Below are 12,165 nucleotides of genomic sequence, written 5' to 3'. Positions count from 1 at the left end.
TACAGTGCTTTCTTTTACGTCAACACACCGCGCGTAGTTAAGACCGGCAGATAAACCATCTTCTGCCTCCCGCCCCTAGCAGGGCCAAACTTGTCAACAATCGAGTCAGCTTCTCTCGCTTCTTAATGTCCTGCGCACAGGCCCCAATAAGCCGCTTGCAACATATCATCAAGTCTTTATTTGGAAGCTTGATTGACTAGGAGACCATCAGACGAGGAGCTTGGTTGCTAGAGCTTTTTGTTCGTCGTCGGCTCGATCGACTTGTTAAAGCTTGATTGTTGGAAACTCTGGGTCGCATTGCGGCCCTTAAGCAATATTTTAGCTTGTAACCGGTAGGCATATATAGCCTGTCTTTCCTCCTGTAATAGAATTGTATTTGAGGCTATACATTTCCAAGACAAGAACTCGACAGCTCACATTCACCCGATAGTCGAGGAGCACTTGTACGACTAGACCTAATTTTTCTGCTATGCAAACGCCAAATTGAAAGGATTTTGTTCAAATTTCCGGTCTTGTTGCGTTGCCCTAACGACCTTGCCGTGCCTGGCTGTGCAAGGAGACGTCGGTCGCTCAGGCCGTGGCAGAACAAGATCTTGACCATTCGGTAATGTTAGACCACTTCCTTAATGCATTCTTTCGGCAGCTACGGCACATATAAGTCTTCCGAGTCATATTTAGCGTTCTAAGAAGTTACGCGAGCAAACTGTAAACAGAATGCATTTCTGAGTGATAGGATAAGAGTGGATACCCCAGGCCCTCCCCCAAACGACCGTTCTACCTCTACCTTTTTCCACCACGCTCAACCGCGCACTCTCGACTAAAGAAGGCCGCTTAATACCTCTCTCCATGCAAGAGACTCGGAAATACGCACTCGGGACACCCGATCAATTTGGTCTGCGTGAATTGGGGTCGCCGTCACCACAGAAACGAAGAGGACTGGACCCCACTGCACACACTACTCCTATGCTAGGTAAGATGCATTTTCCTCGCCTATATTATAGTTGTTGCAGTATAGCTCCCCAATCATGGACGGCAGGATCATGTACTCGAGCAGCGTCGCTGGACCATGTTGCAGCGCCAAGTACGTTACTGACCATTCGTAAAGCCGCGACCATGGAGGCGCCCCCCTTTTTCTATTCAGCTCACGAAGAGAGCACTGCAAATCCATTCTCGAGTGGCAGCTCTCCTCATGTTGAATCATTGCTCCACGGCCAACCAGCCCTTGCTCTGGGCTTCGACAAATACGTGCCGGCCGTCCGCGCCGGCCTACAAGACCCCCCATTCGATCATCACGACAACCCCGAGTCGATCTTTGGAGAGATTTTCCCGATGGACCAGCACCTAATTCATCGCCCCGCCAACTCATCTAGCTGGTGGCCAGAAGGAGGCGCTCAACATCGCCCAAATCTCGGATCGCGCCACATGCCAGCCTCCTACATCACACCGAGGGCTCACGAAGCTATCAACATGTACACCCCAGATGGATTTCAAATGACTACGGCGCCCATAACGCACAGCTATACCAACATGTATACCCTCGGCACCTTTCAAATGCCCATCGCGCCTATCGAATACGACCGGACTAATAGTCACGGCTCTTCGACTGCTGTTCAACCGGTCACAACCTTCCCGCTCCATCCTCTTCTATCGAGCCGACATTTGATGCGCGCCTTCGAGGTTATCACCGGCAGGTCACCGACTGACGGCACTGTGTGTAACTATACTCAGGAGCAAGTAGTTCAAGCAGTAGGCGACGGTAACGCATATGTTTCTCGAGGCAGCGTTCTGAACCCAGTGCAAGCGGCACGAGTAAACGGATACGTCTTCAACCCCGAGGATCGTAGCCTGCGCAGGCTAGATACCCCGGAGTCTCGGAGTGGCAACCCATCAATAACATACCCAGTGCAGGTCGACAGGGAGTGGATTATTCACGTCAAGATCCCAAGAGACCTTGTGGAGAGGCCATTCATGCGACGAAAGGGTGGCGGCGCGTGGTTCCCTCCCGAGGGTCTACTCTACATGGCTGTGGAGCATGTCGGCTTACACATGGATCATTTCGATGTGAATGGTTCAACAAGTCCGATATACAGTCAGGCCGCTCCAGGGCAAGTTGATATCCGCCTTCTTGGAGCTCTGAATCTTACAGCGTACGAGCTTGTGATCGTAAATATACCAATACACCCCCCTGATGTTCGTTTGCTGACCTTGCTTATAGTGGTTTCCTACACACGGCCGGGATTGGGTGGATTGGAGCAAACGCCTGGCTGGTAATGGCTGGTCGCCGACTCATGTGGCGAGGCTTGCAGTGAGTTTAAAGTTTTGTCATTCGGAGTTCGTGAGTCTAACGCGCAACAGAACAAAGCGCGTGACACCGACGAGACGGAGGGAATTCTGAAAAGCACCATCGAAAATCAGTTCAGCAAACATGCGCCGCTGGCAACGCGAACCGAGACCGAAGTGTTTTCCTGCGATAGCTGGACGCCTCCGAGTGTTCCACGCCTCATCGACTATCACGTCCGACATCTGGTCACAGGCGTGAGCCGCACAGAGTTTCCAAGTGGAGCAGATAGAGGACCAGTGACTGCAGCCATTGAGTATTTCCTCGATCATCCGGAACACCTGATGCTCAAGCTGGGCGAGATGGAAAGTTTCGTGGCGCACTTTGGTCTTGACATCGGTACGGCCCTCGTGCGCCCTGGCTCTGGGCTCAACCTTGATCGAGATGCCATCGGTCGGCTCGAGCCCCAACTTAACAAGTATCGCAAACTTTGCGAACAGAGACGGAAGCAACTTTCGTCTTAGGGACGATACAGTTTCGTCATCTCTGCAATGCTTTCGAAAACCTTGGGAGCATGGTCGGCAACGTGGATTATGTAAACCTGAACATGGATATATCTCCAGTGGTCATTTCCAGAAAGACAGCGTGCACGCGTGTGCTGTCCACATACCGCTGATGGTGCCAGGGAAGAGTCCTTGAGCGCATGCATTCGTAGGTTCAACCTCTTCTCCCTGGCCGCGTACATCTGCTCTCTTTACATCCTTTTCGCGACGCGTGTGGGTGATTTTCGAGGCTAGCATAGCTTCCTGATCGCTGAATGCATTGAAGTTTCTCTCCATTAGGTGACTGAGCGCTTCCTTGATGGTACACAAAAACCATGTAGTGTCGAGCAACGCTCTTAGTTGGACGCAGTGTTCTGCGCCTGCCAGTGTGTCGCTAGCGAAGTCTCCTGTTTGCTAATCGCAACAGCCACCCCAGTCTCTTGAGGCGGTCACGACACAAATGCCAAGCTTATTCGAAAGATGGCCCGCGCCGCGGATTTCATGGAAGATACCACGTTTTGTCAGTGAGGTCCATATTCTGCTCGTTTGGCTTGGCTGACCTTTTACATAACAACACAAACTCTTCCCTGATATTTGAACAACCTCCTCTTATCACACCAACACTGCACATATTGCATTTGGCTACCCCAATACGAGTATGGAGTTCAGACGTTTCGGTTTGTTTGATGTTCTTGTCATATTCGGATCGACTGAACCAGGCTGACGACATGACAGATAGCCTTCTGCTGATTGAAAAGTAAGTGGGACCGTACGGAGAGATTTATTTGCTGCTCATGGCATCCGACGATGTCTTCAGTGCGGCCCTGGTCATGATCGGCCAAACAAAGCTTGCACACACCATATCTTGGGATGACCCATTGTTGACGTTGGCCTGCATTCCGCGACGCGATGACCGCAGCATTCTCGATATTGGAATATGCTTTATCAAGGGTCACTGACGCGGCTTTGACTGTTGCTTGATGTCCAGTGATCAAGTGGATACGTCCGTATTGATGCTCTACCTGCTGAGTCCGCCGGATGTATGCGCACAAATCAGTGTGTTCAAAAGGCTAAGTCAATCTTTCTCTTTCTGGTCAGCTGTCGCGACGGCAATTCAGTAAGGTGTGGGACAATGCAGGAGTAGCATGCATTTCGTACGGTGGACACTTCGATGCTCAAATGTGCCCGCACATGATCTCCAGAAACATCCCACGCGATGCATGGTTGTAGAGTCGAGACGAATATCCCATGCCTTCCGGATGAGAACTCGCTACCATGCGTGCTCGATGACAGGAGCTGGCCGCAGGCGTTTCCGGTGTTGCTTATCCAGGCTTTTGACGCGATGACGGCCAACAAAGCCGCGTATCTCATCACGCTCAACAGCGTTACCGACGATCGTATGTGAGAGCTTGAGTGATTGTCATCCATCATCCTGCTGTGGAAGGCGATGTCGCGGTGGGGCAGTGGCCGGTCACACGAAATGCCTTGCCGACCTCTGAGCTTCCTGTTGTGTCTCATGAGCAGCTACATGGTGGCGAGCCAGCTGATCGCAGATGTTTCGGAGCTTGCTCAGGTGGCCATGTATCCTTGGAGACCGCTGCAGGAGCACGAAGACGTACTGCTCGCGTTCGCATAAACAAAAAGAACGTGGACGCATAGTTTGCGAGCAAAGCATCGACTAGAGCTTTCCGCGGGATGTCCTGGTTCTGTTGTTTCAATCTAGGGCACTGTCAGTGTTTTTCCGTCTCTCTGGTTGGCGTGCAGGGTCTCTGCTAACGATCGGAAGCGCCATACATTTCGAACACGGTGGTCGTGATGAGCGAGCTTTTATGCGGCGGCCAAACCATCGCTGACAGCTTTCTCTCAATCTTTCCCATGACCTTCTGCTCTCTTCATCTGTCCTTTGCGACAATCTTTTTCTGGGTCTCGCAAAACAGCCACCTCATGCGCACCCGTCTCCTGACACAACTCTCGGGCGATTCATACGCATGATAGCAGATCATATACTGCCGGTCTAGCAAGCGCTAGAGATACCCTGGGCCAGCTCATAGGTGGTTCTCTCAGAATTTCCGCCATACAAGCAGTTGCGCCTAACTGGCACATGTTCGTCTCCTGGACCGTGTGTGGAAGACAAAGCCGCTCGCAGGTTAGTTTTCCCCGGGTGAATTACGCGAGCATTGCTCAGTCACTGCGGAATCGACCAGCACGGAATCTGCTTTGCGGTATTGGAAGGCCAATAGCCAGCAGAACTTCTCTATAGCCTTGTAAGTCTTGGGCAGGGACTCTAGAGACGTTCCGAAAGTAACAATAGATCATTTAGTTTCCTGAGTGGGGGATGCTTCCAAAAAGTGGGCGCGACATCTGGGAAGAAATGAGTCCACAGCCATCAGGCGAGCTCCTACACCAGATCGGACGTTTCGGGAAGTAAATATGGACCAAATCTTCGTGCTACTCCTAGCATTTTTCTGCCGGAGCCGGAATCTGAGTACAAAGTGGCCAGGTGATGAGTAAATGAGAATTTCAATGCTCGGTATACCCATATGGCAAAGAGAAGGAACATGAAGTGTGGAATGTGCGCGAGAAGACACTTGAGCGACATTCCGTCACTTACGAGTTGGTGGTATCCGCGCAAACGTCCATGTACTATGGTGAACACTACGTACATTGAATACGCTTTCCAGGTGTCTTTTGTCGCAGCACTCACGATTACATTCCATCGCGGCTGGAAGCCAGACCCTCCTGTTCGATAAAGTAGGCCCCTTAGCCCCCGGAATGGCAGTAATAGGTCCGGAGTTCATTGTTGGATAGGCAACATCTCCCAAGAAATCCTTCTCGATCTACTTATCCCAAGTTCGTTGCTCTTTTCGAAAGGAAATGCTTCCAAATCGTTCTGTAGGCTTCCACGTGTCCTGCGGATGTTGTTGGAACAGGGTTGTCGTTTTCGAATCATTCGCCAGAGGCTCAGTATTCTTTTAACCTTTATGTTACTACCGTCGGCCTCGGTTTTCTCGTTGTCTGTAGTGCCCTAGACATATCATAGTCAGCGGTGGGATAATGAATTGACCAACAAAGGAGTTGAGCAGATTACTGATCCGGACATCCCTTGACAACAATTTTTTCTGGAACACAATACGCTTGCGGCTAGTTCGAGACAGAATCTCGCAATCGCCAGTCACATAGTCGGGGCCGGCCAGAAAAAACATTAACTGTGGGAGCCGACTATGGCCTCCGAACTACGCCATCTCATGAACCAATCACTGCCCACACCTGGATCAGCGAAAAAGAGGATGAATAGGATACTGGTAATCCACTAGGCTGTAGTAGAGGATGATCGATAAAGGACTTGGTTATGGTTAACACAAGTGACTCATGGAAAGGGTGCGAGTATTTTAACATTAAGTAGGAGGGAGTTTCAGGCTGGGGATACCCATCCAGGAGAACTTTTTGTAAGGAGATCCATGGCGAGCCCTAATTACGGCTGACACAGTCCTACAGCGTTCACTTCCCAAGGCCTTATATCCTCATGTAAAATTCGGGAAAAAAAGTCAGGGATAGGCCACTTTACCATATCAAGAGCTGCGGTGATCACAGGGGTCCGAGAGTCGCAGTAGGATCTACCTAAGATCTTTTAAACCTTGTCACTGCCCAACTGCGAGTTGCCGGTCCCTCCAAACAGGCTAATTGCATAGACCGAGTCTCACGAGCAGTCCAAATCACGTAGTGACCATGTTGATGTCTTATCAGATTCTACATTGATCAACGGTCTAGTATCTGAATAGGGAGTGGGTGTGTGAGGTCATATTCGCGAAAACCAATTTTATCAACACACGCAGGTACATATCGTGCTGATATCAAAGTAACCGTTACACCCATATCTGGGTAGTGTCCATTTGCCGAAAGGAGGACTTCAAGCACGGCACGGCTCGGCCGTGGCATCCCCTGCAAACATTTCTTCCCGACCCCAGGTGTACCTTATGAAACAGTCAACTCACTGATCCACTCTAGTTGAGAGACAAAGGAAATAAAACTAAAATTGTTTTAGGTCGAATGAAGGTTTTCAATGGATGCTAGGGGGAGTAGGATTAAGGACTACTAGTGGTAGTTTGACTGTGTGCAAGTATCTCGACAATCTGTTAATCGAAAAGCAGACAATGTGTAAAACACCCTCTCCACGAAGCTGTTTCTAATTAAAAGCCCTGAACAGCCATGACCTAACTTTTACTATTTTCTATATTTCTCAATCAATCCAGATTGGCTCTAACATCCAACATCAGTGAATGCGTGTGTTCTGGTATAAAGGAACGTAAGCTAGTAAGCGGAGGGATGTATACTAGTAAAATGCCAGTCGCCCCTGACAACACAGTATGTCGCCCACTGAATACTTTCGCTCCACTCGCATTAAGACTAAGCTTCATAATCATTATCTCTCGTTTCCATTACACTGTCTCTGATTGCCCCGGCAGGATCCTTCTACTTGAAGCGTCACTCATCCGCCGATCGGATCGCTGATCGATCTCATTCATGATGATTATTCGGCCTGGCTCAACCTCTTCCTGGTCACTCCGCTGCGTAGGCGACAAGGCAGTGACAACAGTCATCTCCATTCCCTGCTCTTCCGTGTTCCCGGTAATTCGCGAGGAGTTGCTTCCCACCTTTGCTTCCGTCTCTGCCATTCAGTTTTTGAAAACTCCTCCCAACACTGCTCAGTCTTGATCCCCTCGTCCTTGATCGCTGCCCACTCTCGACTGTCATATCTCTGGACGCAAAACCCGGTACGATCCGCGAGATAAGCGGTTTCAAACTTGGTGCGCATGCGCAAACCATTGCGAGATTCATTTCGGTAGACGCCCAGTAGATTGGTGCCGCAGAATAGAAGGATTGATCATCGGGATGATGCGCGAGTTCGGCGAGGGAGGTGATTCGGAAGATGGAGACGATAGAAACGCTGTTTGGGTGAGCGAGAGACACTTTGGAGCGTTGGATTTGGGGAGAGGGCGATTGACTTACAACCAACCAAGAGATAGGATCATGACTAGTGCGATTTTCTGGCTGCGTACAATCTGAAGGCGCCATATTGCTCGTACGGGAAGAGCGGCGATCATCAGGTCCGTCACTGTGTTCAAGGTACCGAGGCCGTATTCCGCTCTGGCAAAGGATCAGCACATGCTCGTCAAACTGGGTTACCCATGACTTACTTCTCCAAGTCTATACATCTGGCCTCTGGTTGCTTTAAGACATTCCAAAAAGCATCGACTGGTACGCAGGCGAACATGAACGTGAAAAGAGCTGCGATGCCGCCCGCTACGCTTATGCCCATCACGATGTAGATGGGGATGCGCGTTGCTTTGACAGAGAAGATGCGCTCGTACTGGGTCAGGATGGAGATCTTGATAAAGGTGAAGCTAATGCCGTAGCACAAGATCCCAAAATAGAGATACTGCAGTAGAATGTCAATACAATACTAGCTAAGTCAGGGGATAACGCACTTTCAGAGCTAAGATGGTAGATGGCAAGTCCACAAAGACCTGGTGTTTGCCGAAGCCATGGTGGACTTGCATTATCTGGCATGCTGAGGCGAGGATCGAGCATGTCTGAGGCGCCGTGATTAGCCAAGTGTTCCGACTTGATCACGCGGTGGTATGTAGACTCACCATAGATACCAAGATGAAATAATCCTCCCAGCCAATAGGAATGCCAAGACGAATGCGCGCAACGAAACGAAGACAAACGGCGATGAATGCCAGAGCCAGAAACGTTGCGATCAGTCCTATTGTCTTGGGTCCCTGGTCTTCTCGTGCCAGATCGGCCAGAACCGAGGGTGGAATACCATTCACGGGATTTGAGTCCATGTTGTTGTTAAACGAGCATCCTGTCAAGCTACGGATGATAAAAAGCACTTCACTCAAATGGGAGACAGAAAAAGAAACGATAACCTCTGGCAACTTATATCTAATCACAAACCTATCATCTTCCTTCAGTCGCTTACTTTCAGCCGCGACATGAATACTTGACTCGCAAGCGAGCAATTGTTTTAACTTGGTGCTTGCGAGTTGGGCAACATTATGCAGCAGGAGTTCACACTGCAGGGGCTCGCGAGTTCTTCACTGCCGGCCAACCTGCCTGTTTCGCGGAGGCTAGTGTAGGTACCGAGCCGTGTTTGGGATCATGGCGATCACTGCGATCCCGAGTTTTAAATCCGGCACGAGCGTCATACCCAGAACTTTAGATCCATTGCCAGTTGCTAACAACAGACTTTCTTGCAGAAAAGAATGTTCCCTTCAACTCGCGCTGCCACCAGGAGTTCAGTATGTGGTATTTGAGCTTGAGCTCGAGCCACTTTTTACTTCCGGCGGGTAGCTATTCCTGTTACCATCACACCTTTCCTGGGGTTCGCGTTAGCCAATTGGACATGTGCGTGCAAAACGCATTGAATTGAAAGAATTTACAGTGCGATAGAGTTTCGGAGAGCTTGTCTGGAGGAAGTCTGGTGCTATGGAGAGATTATCCACGCACGCTCGCGCAGGTTGCTATGCGCAGGAACGGTGTTGGTGCTGAATGTGCAGCAACTCGTGCAGATCGGAAGCGTGGTTCTCCACTTACCGAAATGCCTTTTTGCCTTCAGGCAAAGACTTGAATCGCGAAGTGCGCAATTCTTCGGAGTATAACTACAACCGTTTTATGTGGGCCCAACGGCTGTCATAACGTTCTTCTCCGAAGCGAGTAACCAATCAAAACTCTTATCGAGCTGCGTGCGGAGATCCGCGACATTTCTAAGAATGCAACATCTGCTACAACTTTCGTTCTGGCTAGGAGATGTGAGTCGTAAACTCGATTGATAAGATTGCTCGGAAGCGTGTATCCACCGACTGGACAAAGTCATGTCCACAACTCCGCAGGGTCCAATTCAAGAGAGGTGGACAGTAGATCATCAAAACAGTGCGGCTACAAGTGCCGCTTATACAAATTCAGACAAAAAATCTGGCTACGGACTCTGGTGATTGACAGTCTGAGTGTGAGAAGATGCACATATCGAGTGTTTACCTGTAAGCTTGAAGTATATACCATTGGCAAGCTCCTGGAATGATGAGCATGAACAGCATGTATCACGAAATTCAGAACCTAAAATTGCGCCATGTCCCGCGTGGAACGTGCTCCGAAAGGTTATTTTGCGGGTTGTGAACAAGGTATCTGATCAATATTCGATATCGGTCCGATTTGATGGCAGGGACCTCGGGAGTCGACTCAGCCGCCACGACGTAGATTTTGCCACATGACTTGATGTTCTGCGCAAGGGTCTTCAATAGGAGCCTTGAATGCAGGAGAAGGCCTAGATCTTCTTTACTATAGCGATTCGAGTTGTGAGCGTGCCAGCATGAACCACGAACTTTCGATTGATCGTCTCGCACATGCATAAAGGGTACTGCATGGAGCAGGAGTTGGCTCGATATATGACGTGCGTCTTATCGCAGGCAGTATCCACCGCTTCTCGCGAGGAAGATTAATGCTAGTTGCAGCGCAGGGTCCCAGAACGAGTCATAGGGAGTCCTGGAGACGCGACAGTACAAAGGTAGACTACGTTGTTAGAGTGTTCATGCGGGAAGTCCACAATGATCGAGAACGCAACCCACTGACATCTCCATCGCGTTAGATTCTTCTGCGGCAGATGGGTAGTCTGTTTCAATGGCAGGGCAAAGCCGGAAACACATCACAGTGCCCACAAACCCTTCACAGCCTTATCTTTGCCTAGCCGTAGACTTTGTCGATACCAACATCTGCCAAGTCAATTGCCGCTGTAGCTTTGTCTTGTCCGACTTTTTGTGTCTCTGTTCGATCTCCAACGCTATCTCCATCTGCAACACTACTGTCGTCCTTACTTGAGTAGAAAGGTAAGGAGGGCGATATCTTCCAAAAGAGAATTTTGGTCGTACTAGAGTTAGTGATTTCACACAAACTTCGATTGTAACAGGGAGATCGATCAACGCAGAAGCGGCTCTGTCGACGTGAAAGATGGGGACGATCTTGGTTCCATTTCAAAGATCACATGTTTGCATAAACTGTGTATACTTCAATCACTGCAGCCTGACAATGGTCTACCTAGACACTTTCCGAGACTGATTTTGTCGTGCAAAGCATCAACAACTTCGACATCAATGGACCATAGTGCACTGCCTGACTCCCGATCACTCGTGCCTCCACCAATCACCAACCCACTGAGATCCAAGCATAACCAACATTTAAGCAGGTGCTTTCGCGCAAAGCTCGCGTTGGATTAGTTCACCTCTCGTGACGATAGCCAACACGACCATCAACTCCATAGCACCAACGAACACCGCTAACGGCCCCGGACAACACCTCATCCCGTCACCCAAAAACGTATCGTCACACAGCACTCTCACGCCGACAACAAACTACATTTCAGAGGGCAATCATTCCCACAAATTTATCCCAATTCTCTCATCCTGTCTCATCCTTCACCCTCTCACCACCACACAAAATGTCATCTCCAACCTCATCCACCTTACTCTCCACTCAAAACCTCGACACAGCATCCACCGTATCAGAAGTCTTCCACCAATACCAAACCCTCATCCGCTTATCTCTCCGGCACATCCAGATCCTCAAAGCCCAGTCCCAAACCCTAGCAGACGAATCTAACACAACCTACGAAGATATTGAAAACGACATCGCGCGGCTAACAAATGCCGTAGCGCAAGAATACGATGTTAATATTGAGTATGCGAGGTTCTTGGATGGGTGGATGGATGGGAAGGTGGTTTTGGTGAGAATGAGGCATTTGATCAGTGAGCTGGAGGAAGGATTGAAATAGGTGAGTGGTGAAGGTGCGGTAGCGAGTGAAGGTGCGCACAAGGCGTAGTTATGTTTACACTATAACATAGATCTTAATACGGCGGCACTGTTGATCGATTAATCGTATATGCGCAGCACAATCTGGTGGTGATGTTGTGGTGTTGCGCTTCGCTGACGTGGCGTGACTAAGTGGCGTGACCGGGTGAATACACGACCATCAACGTCGATATATCTATCCACACTCCACACTACCCCAGACACACCAAACTCCAACCCAGATATCTCAAACAGTTATAATGACTACCATCGCACAACCTACACAAGTAGCAGCCCCATCCGGACAACTCCATTCAGGCCACGACCACCTCCTCCCCCTCCTGCGCACATACTTCACCCTCAACCTGCGCGCCGATCAAAAACGCACAATCGTCCACCAACACTTGCAACACAATCGCTATCGAAACGTCGTTCACGGACCGCCTTATGGTAAGCCAAGCCTCCTCAAAACCACCATTTCGCGCCTGCACAAACACCATC

The 12,165-nt window shown here is 49.7% G+C and overlaps 5 protein-coding genes across 5 annotated transcripts in view; 4 read left to right on the top strand and 1 right to left on the bottom strand.

The window, feature by feature from the left end:
* Positions 1–846: 846 nt before the first annotated feature.
* SNOG_13423 (hypothetical protein) lies at positions 847–2,802 on the top strand (the record flags this gene model as incomplete). Its single annotated transcript, XM_001803583.1, has 4 exons — positions 847–970; positions 1,106–2,163; positions 2,216–2,305; positions 2,356–2,802. The coding sequence occupies 4 exons, from the start codon at positions 847–849 to the stop codon at positions 2,800–2,802; spliced, it is 1,719 nt and encodes a 572-aa protein (XP_001803635.1).
* A 1,360-nt stretch (positions 2,803–4,162) lies between these two features.
* SNOG_13422 (hypothetical protein) lies at positions 4,163–4,456 on the top strand (the record flags this gene model as incomplete). The annotated part of the gene is made up of 2 exons (XM_001803582.1): positions 4,163–4,221; positions 4,360–4,456. 2 exons carry the CDS (start codon positions 4,163–4,165, stop codon positions 4,454–4,456), a joined length of 156 nt encoding a protein of 51 aa, XP_001803634.1.
* A 3,555-nt stretch (positions 4,457–8,011) lies between these two features.
* Positions 8,012–8,669, bottom strand: SNOG_13421 (hypothetical protein; the record flags this gene model as incomplete). Its single annotated transcript, XM_001803581.1, has 3 exons — positions 8,012–8,257; positions 8,307–8,411; positions 8,472–8,669. The coding sequence occupies 3 exons, from the start codon at positions 8,667–8,669 to the stop codon at positions 8,012–8,014; spliced, it is 549 nt and encodes a 182-aa protein (XP_001803633.1).
* Positions 8,670–11,314: 2,645 nt separating this feature from the next.
* On the top strand, positions 11,315–11,749 carry SNOG_13420 (hypothetical protein; the record flags this gene model as incomplete). The annotated part of the gene is made up of 2 exons (XM_001803580.1): positions 11,315–11,621; positions 11,718–11,749. The coding sequence occupies 2 exons, from the start codon at positions 11,315–11,317 to the stop codon at positions 11,747–11,749; spliced, it is 339 nt and encodes a 112-aa protein (XP_001803632.1).
* A 139-nt stretch (positions 11,750–11,888) lies between these two features.
* SNOG_13419 (hypothetical protein) overlaps positions 11,889–12,165 on the top strand; it is a 1,094-nt gene continuing 817 nt past the window's right edge. The window contains exon 1 of the mRNA XM_001803579.1: positions 11,889–12,114. Coding sequence (XP_001803631.1) covers positions 11,925–12,114 — 190 coding nt within the window. The 5' untranslated portion in view covers positions 11,889–11,924. The remainder of the gene's footprint in view (positions 12,115–12,165) is intronic.

Source organism: Parastagonospora nodorum (assembly GCF_000146915.1).
Source record: "Parastagonospora nodorum SN15 chromosome Unknown scaffold_26, whole genome shotgun sequence".
NCBI classification, from domain to species: domain Eukaryota; kingdom Fungi; phylum Ascomycota; class Dothideomycetes; order Pleosporales; family Phaeosphaeriaceae; genus Parastagonospora; species Parastagonospora nodorum.
The sequence above is the reverse complement of the archived record's forward strand: the minus strand, read 5'-3'. Positions and strand labels throughout refer to the sequence as shown.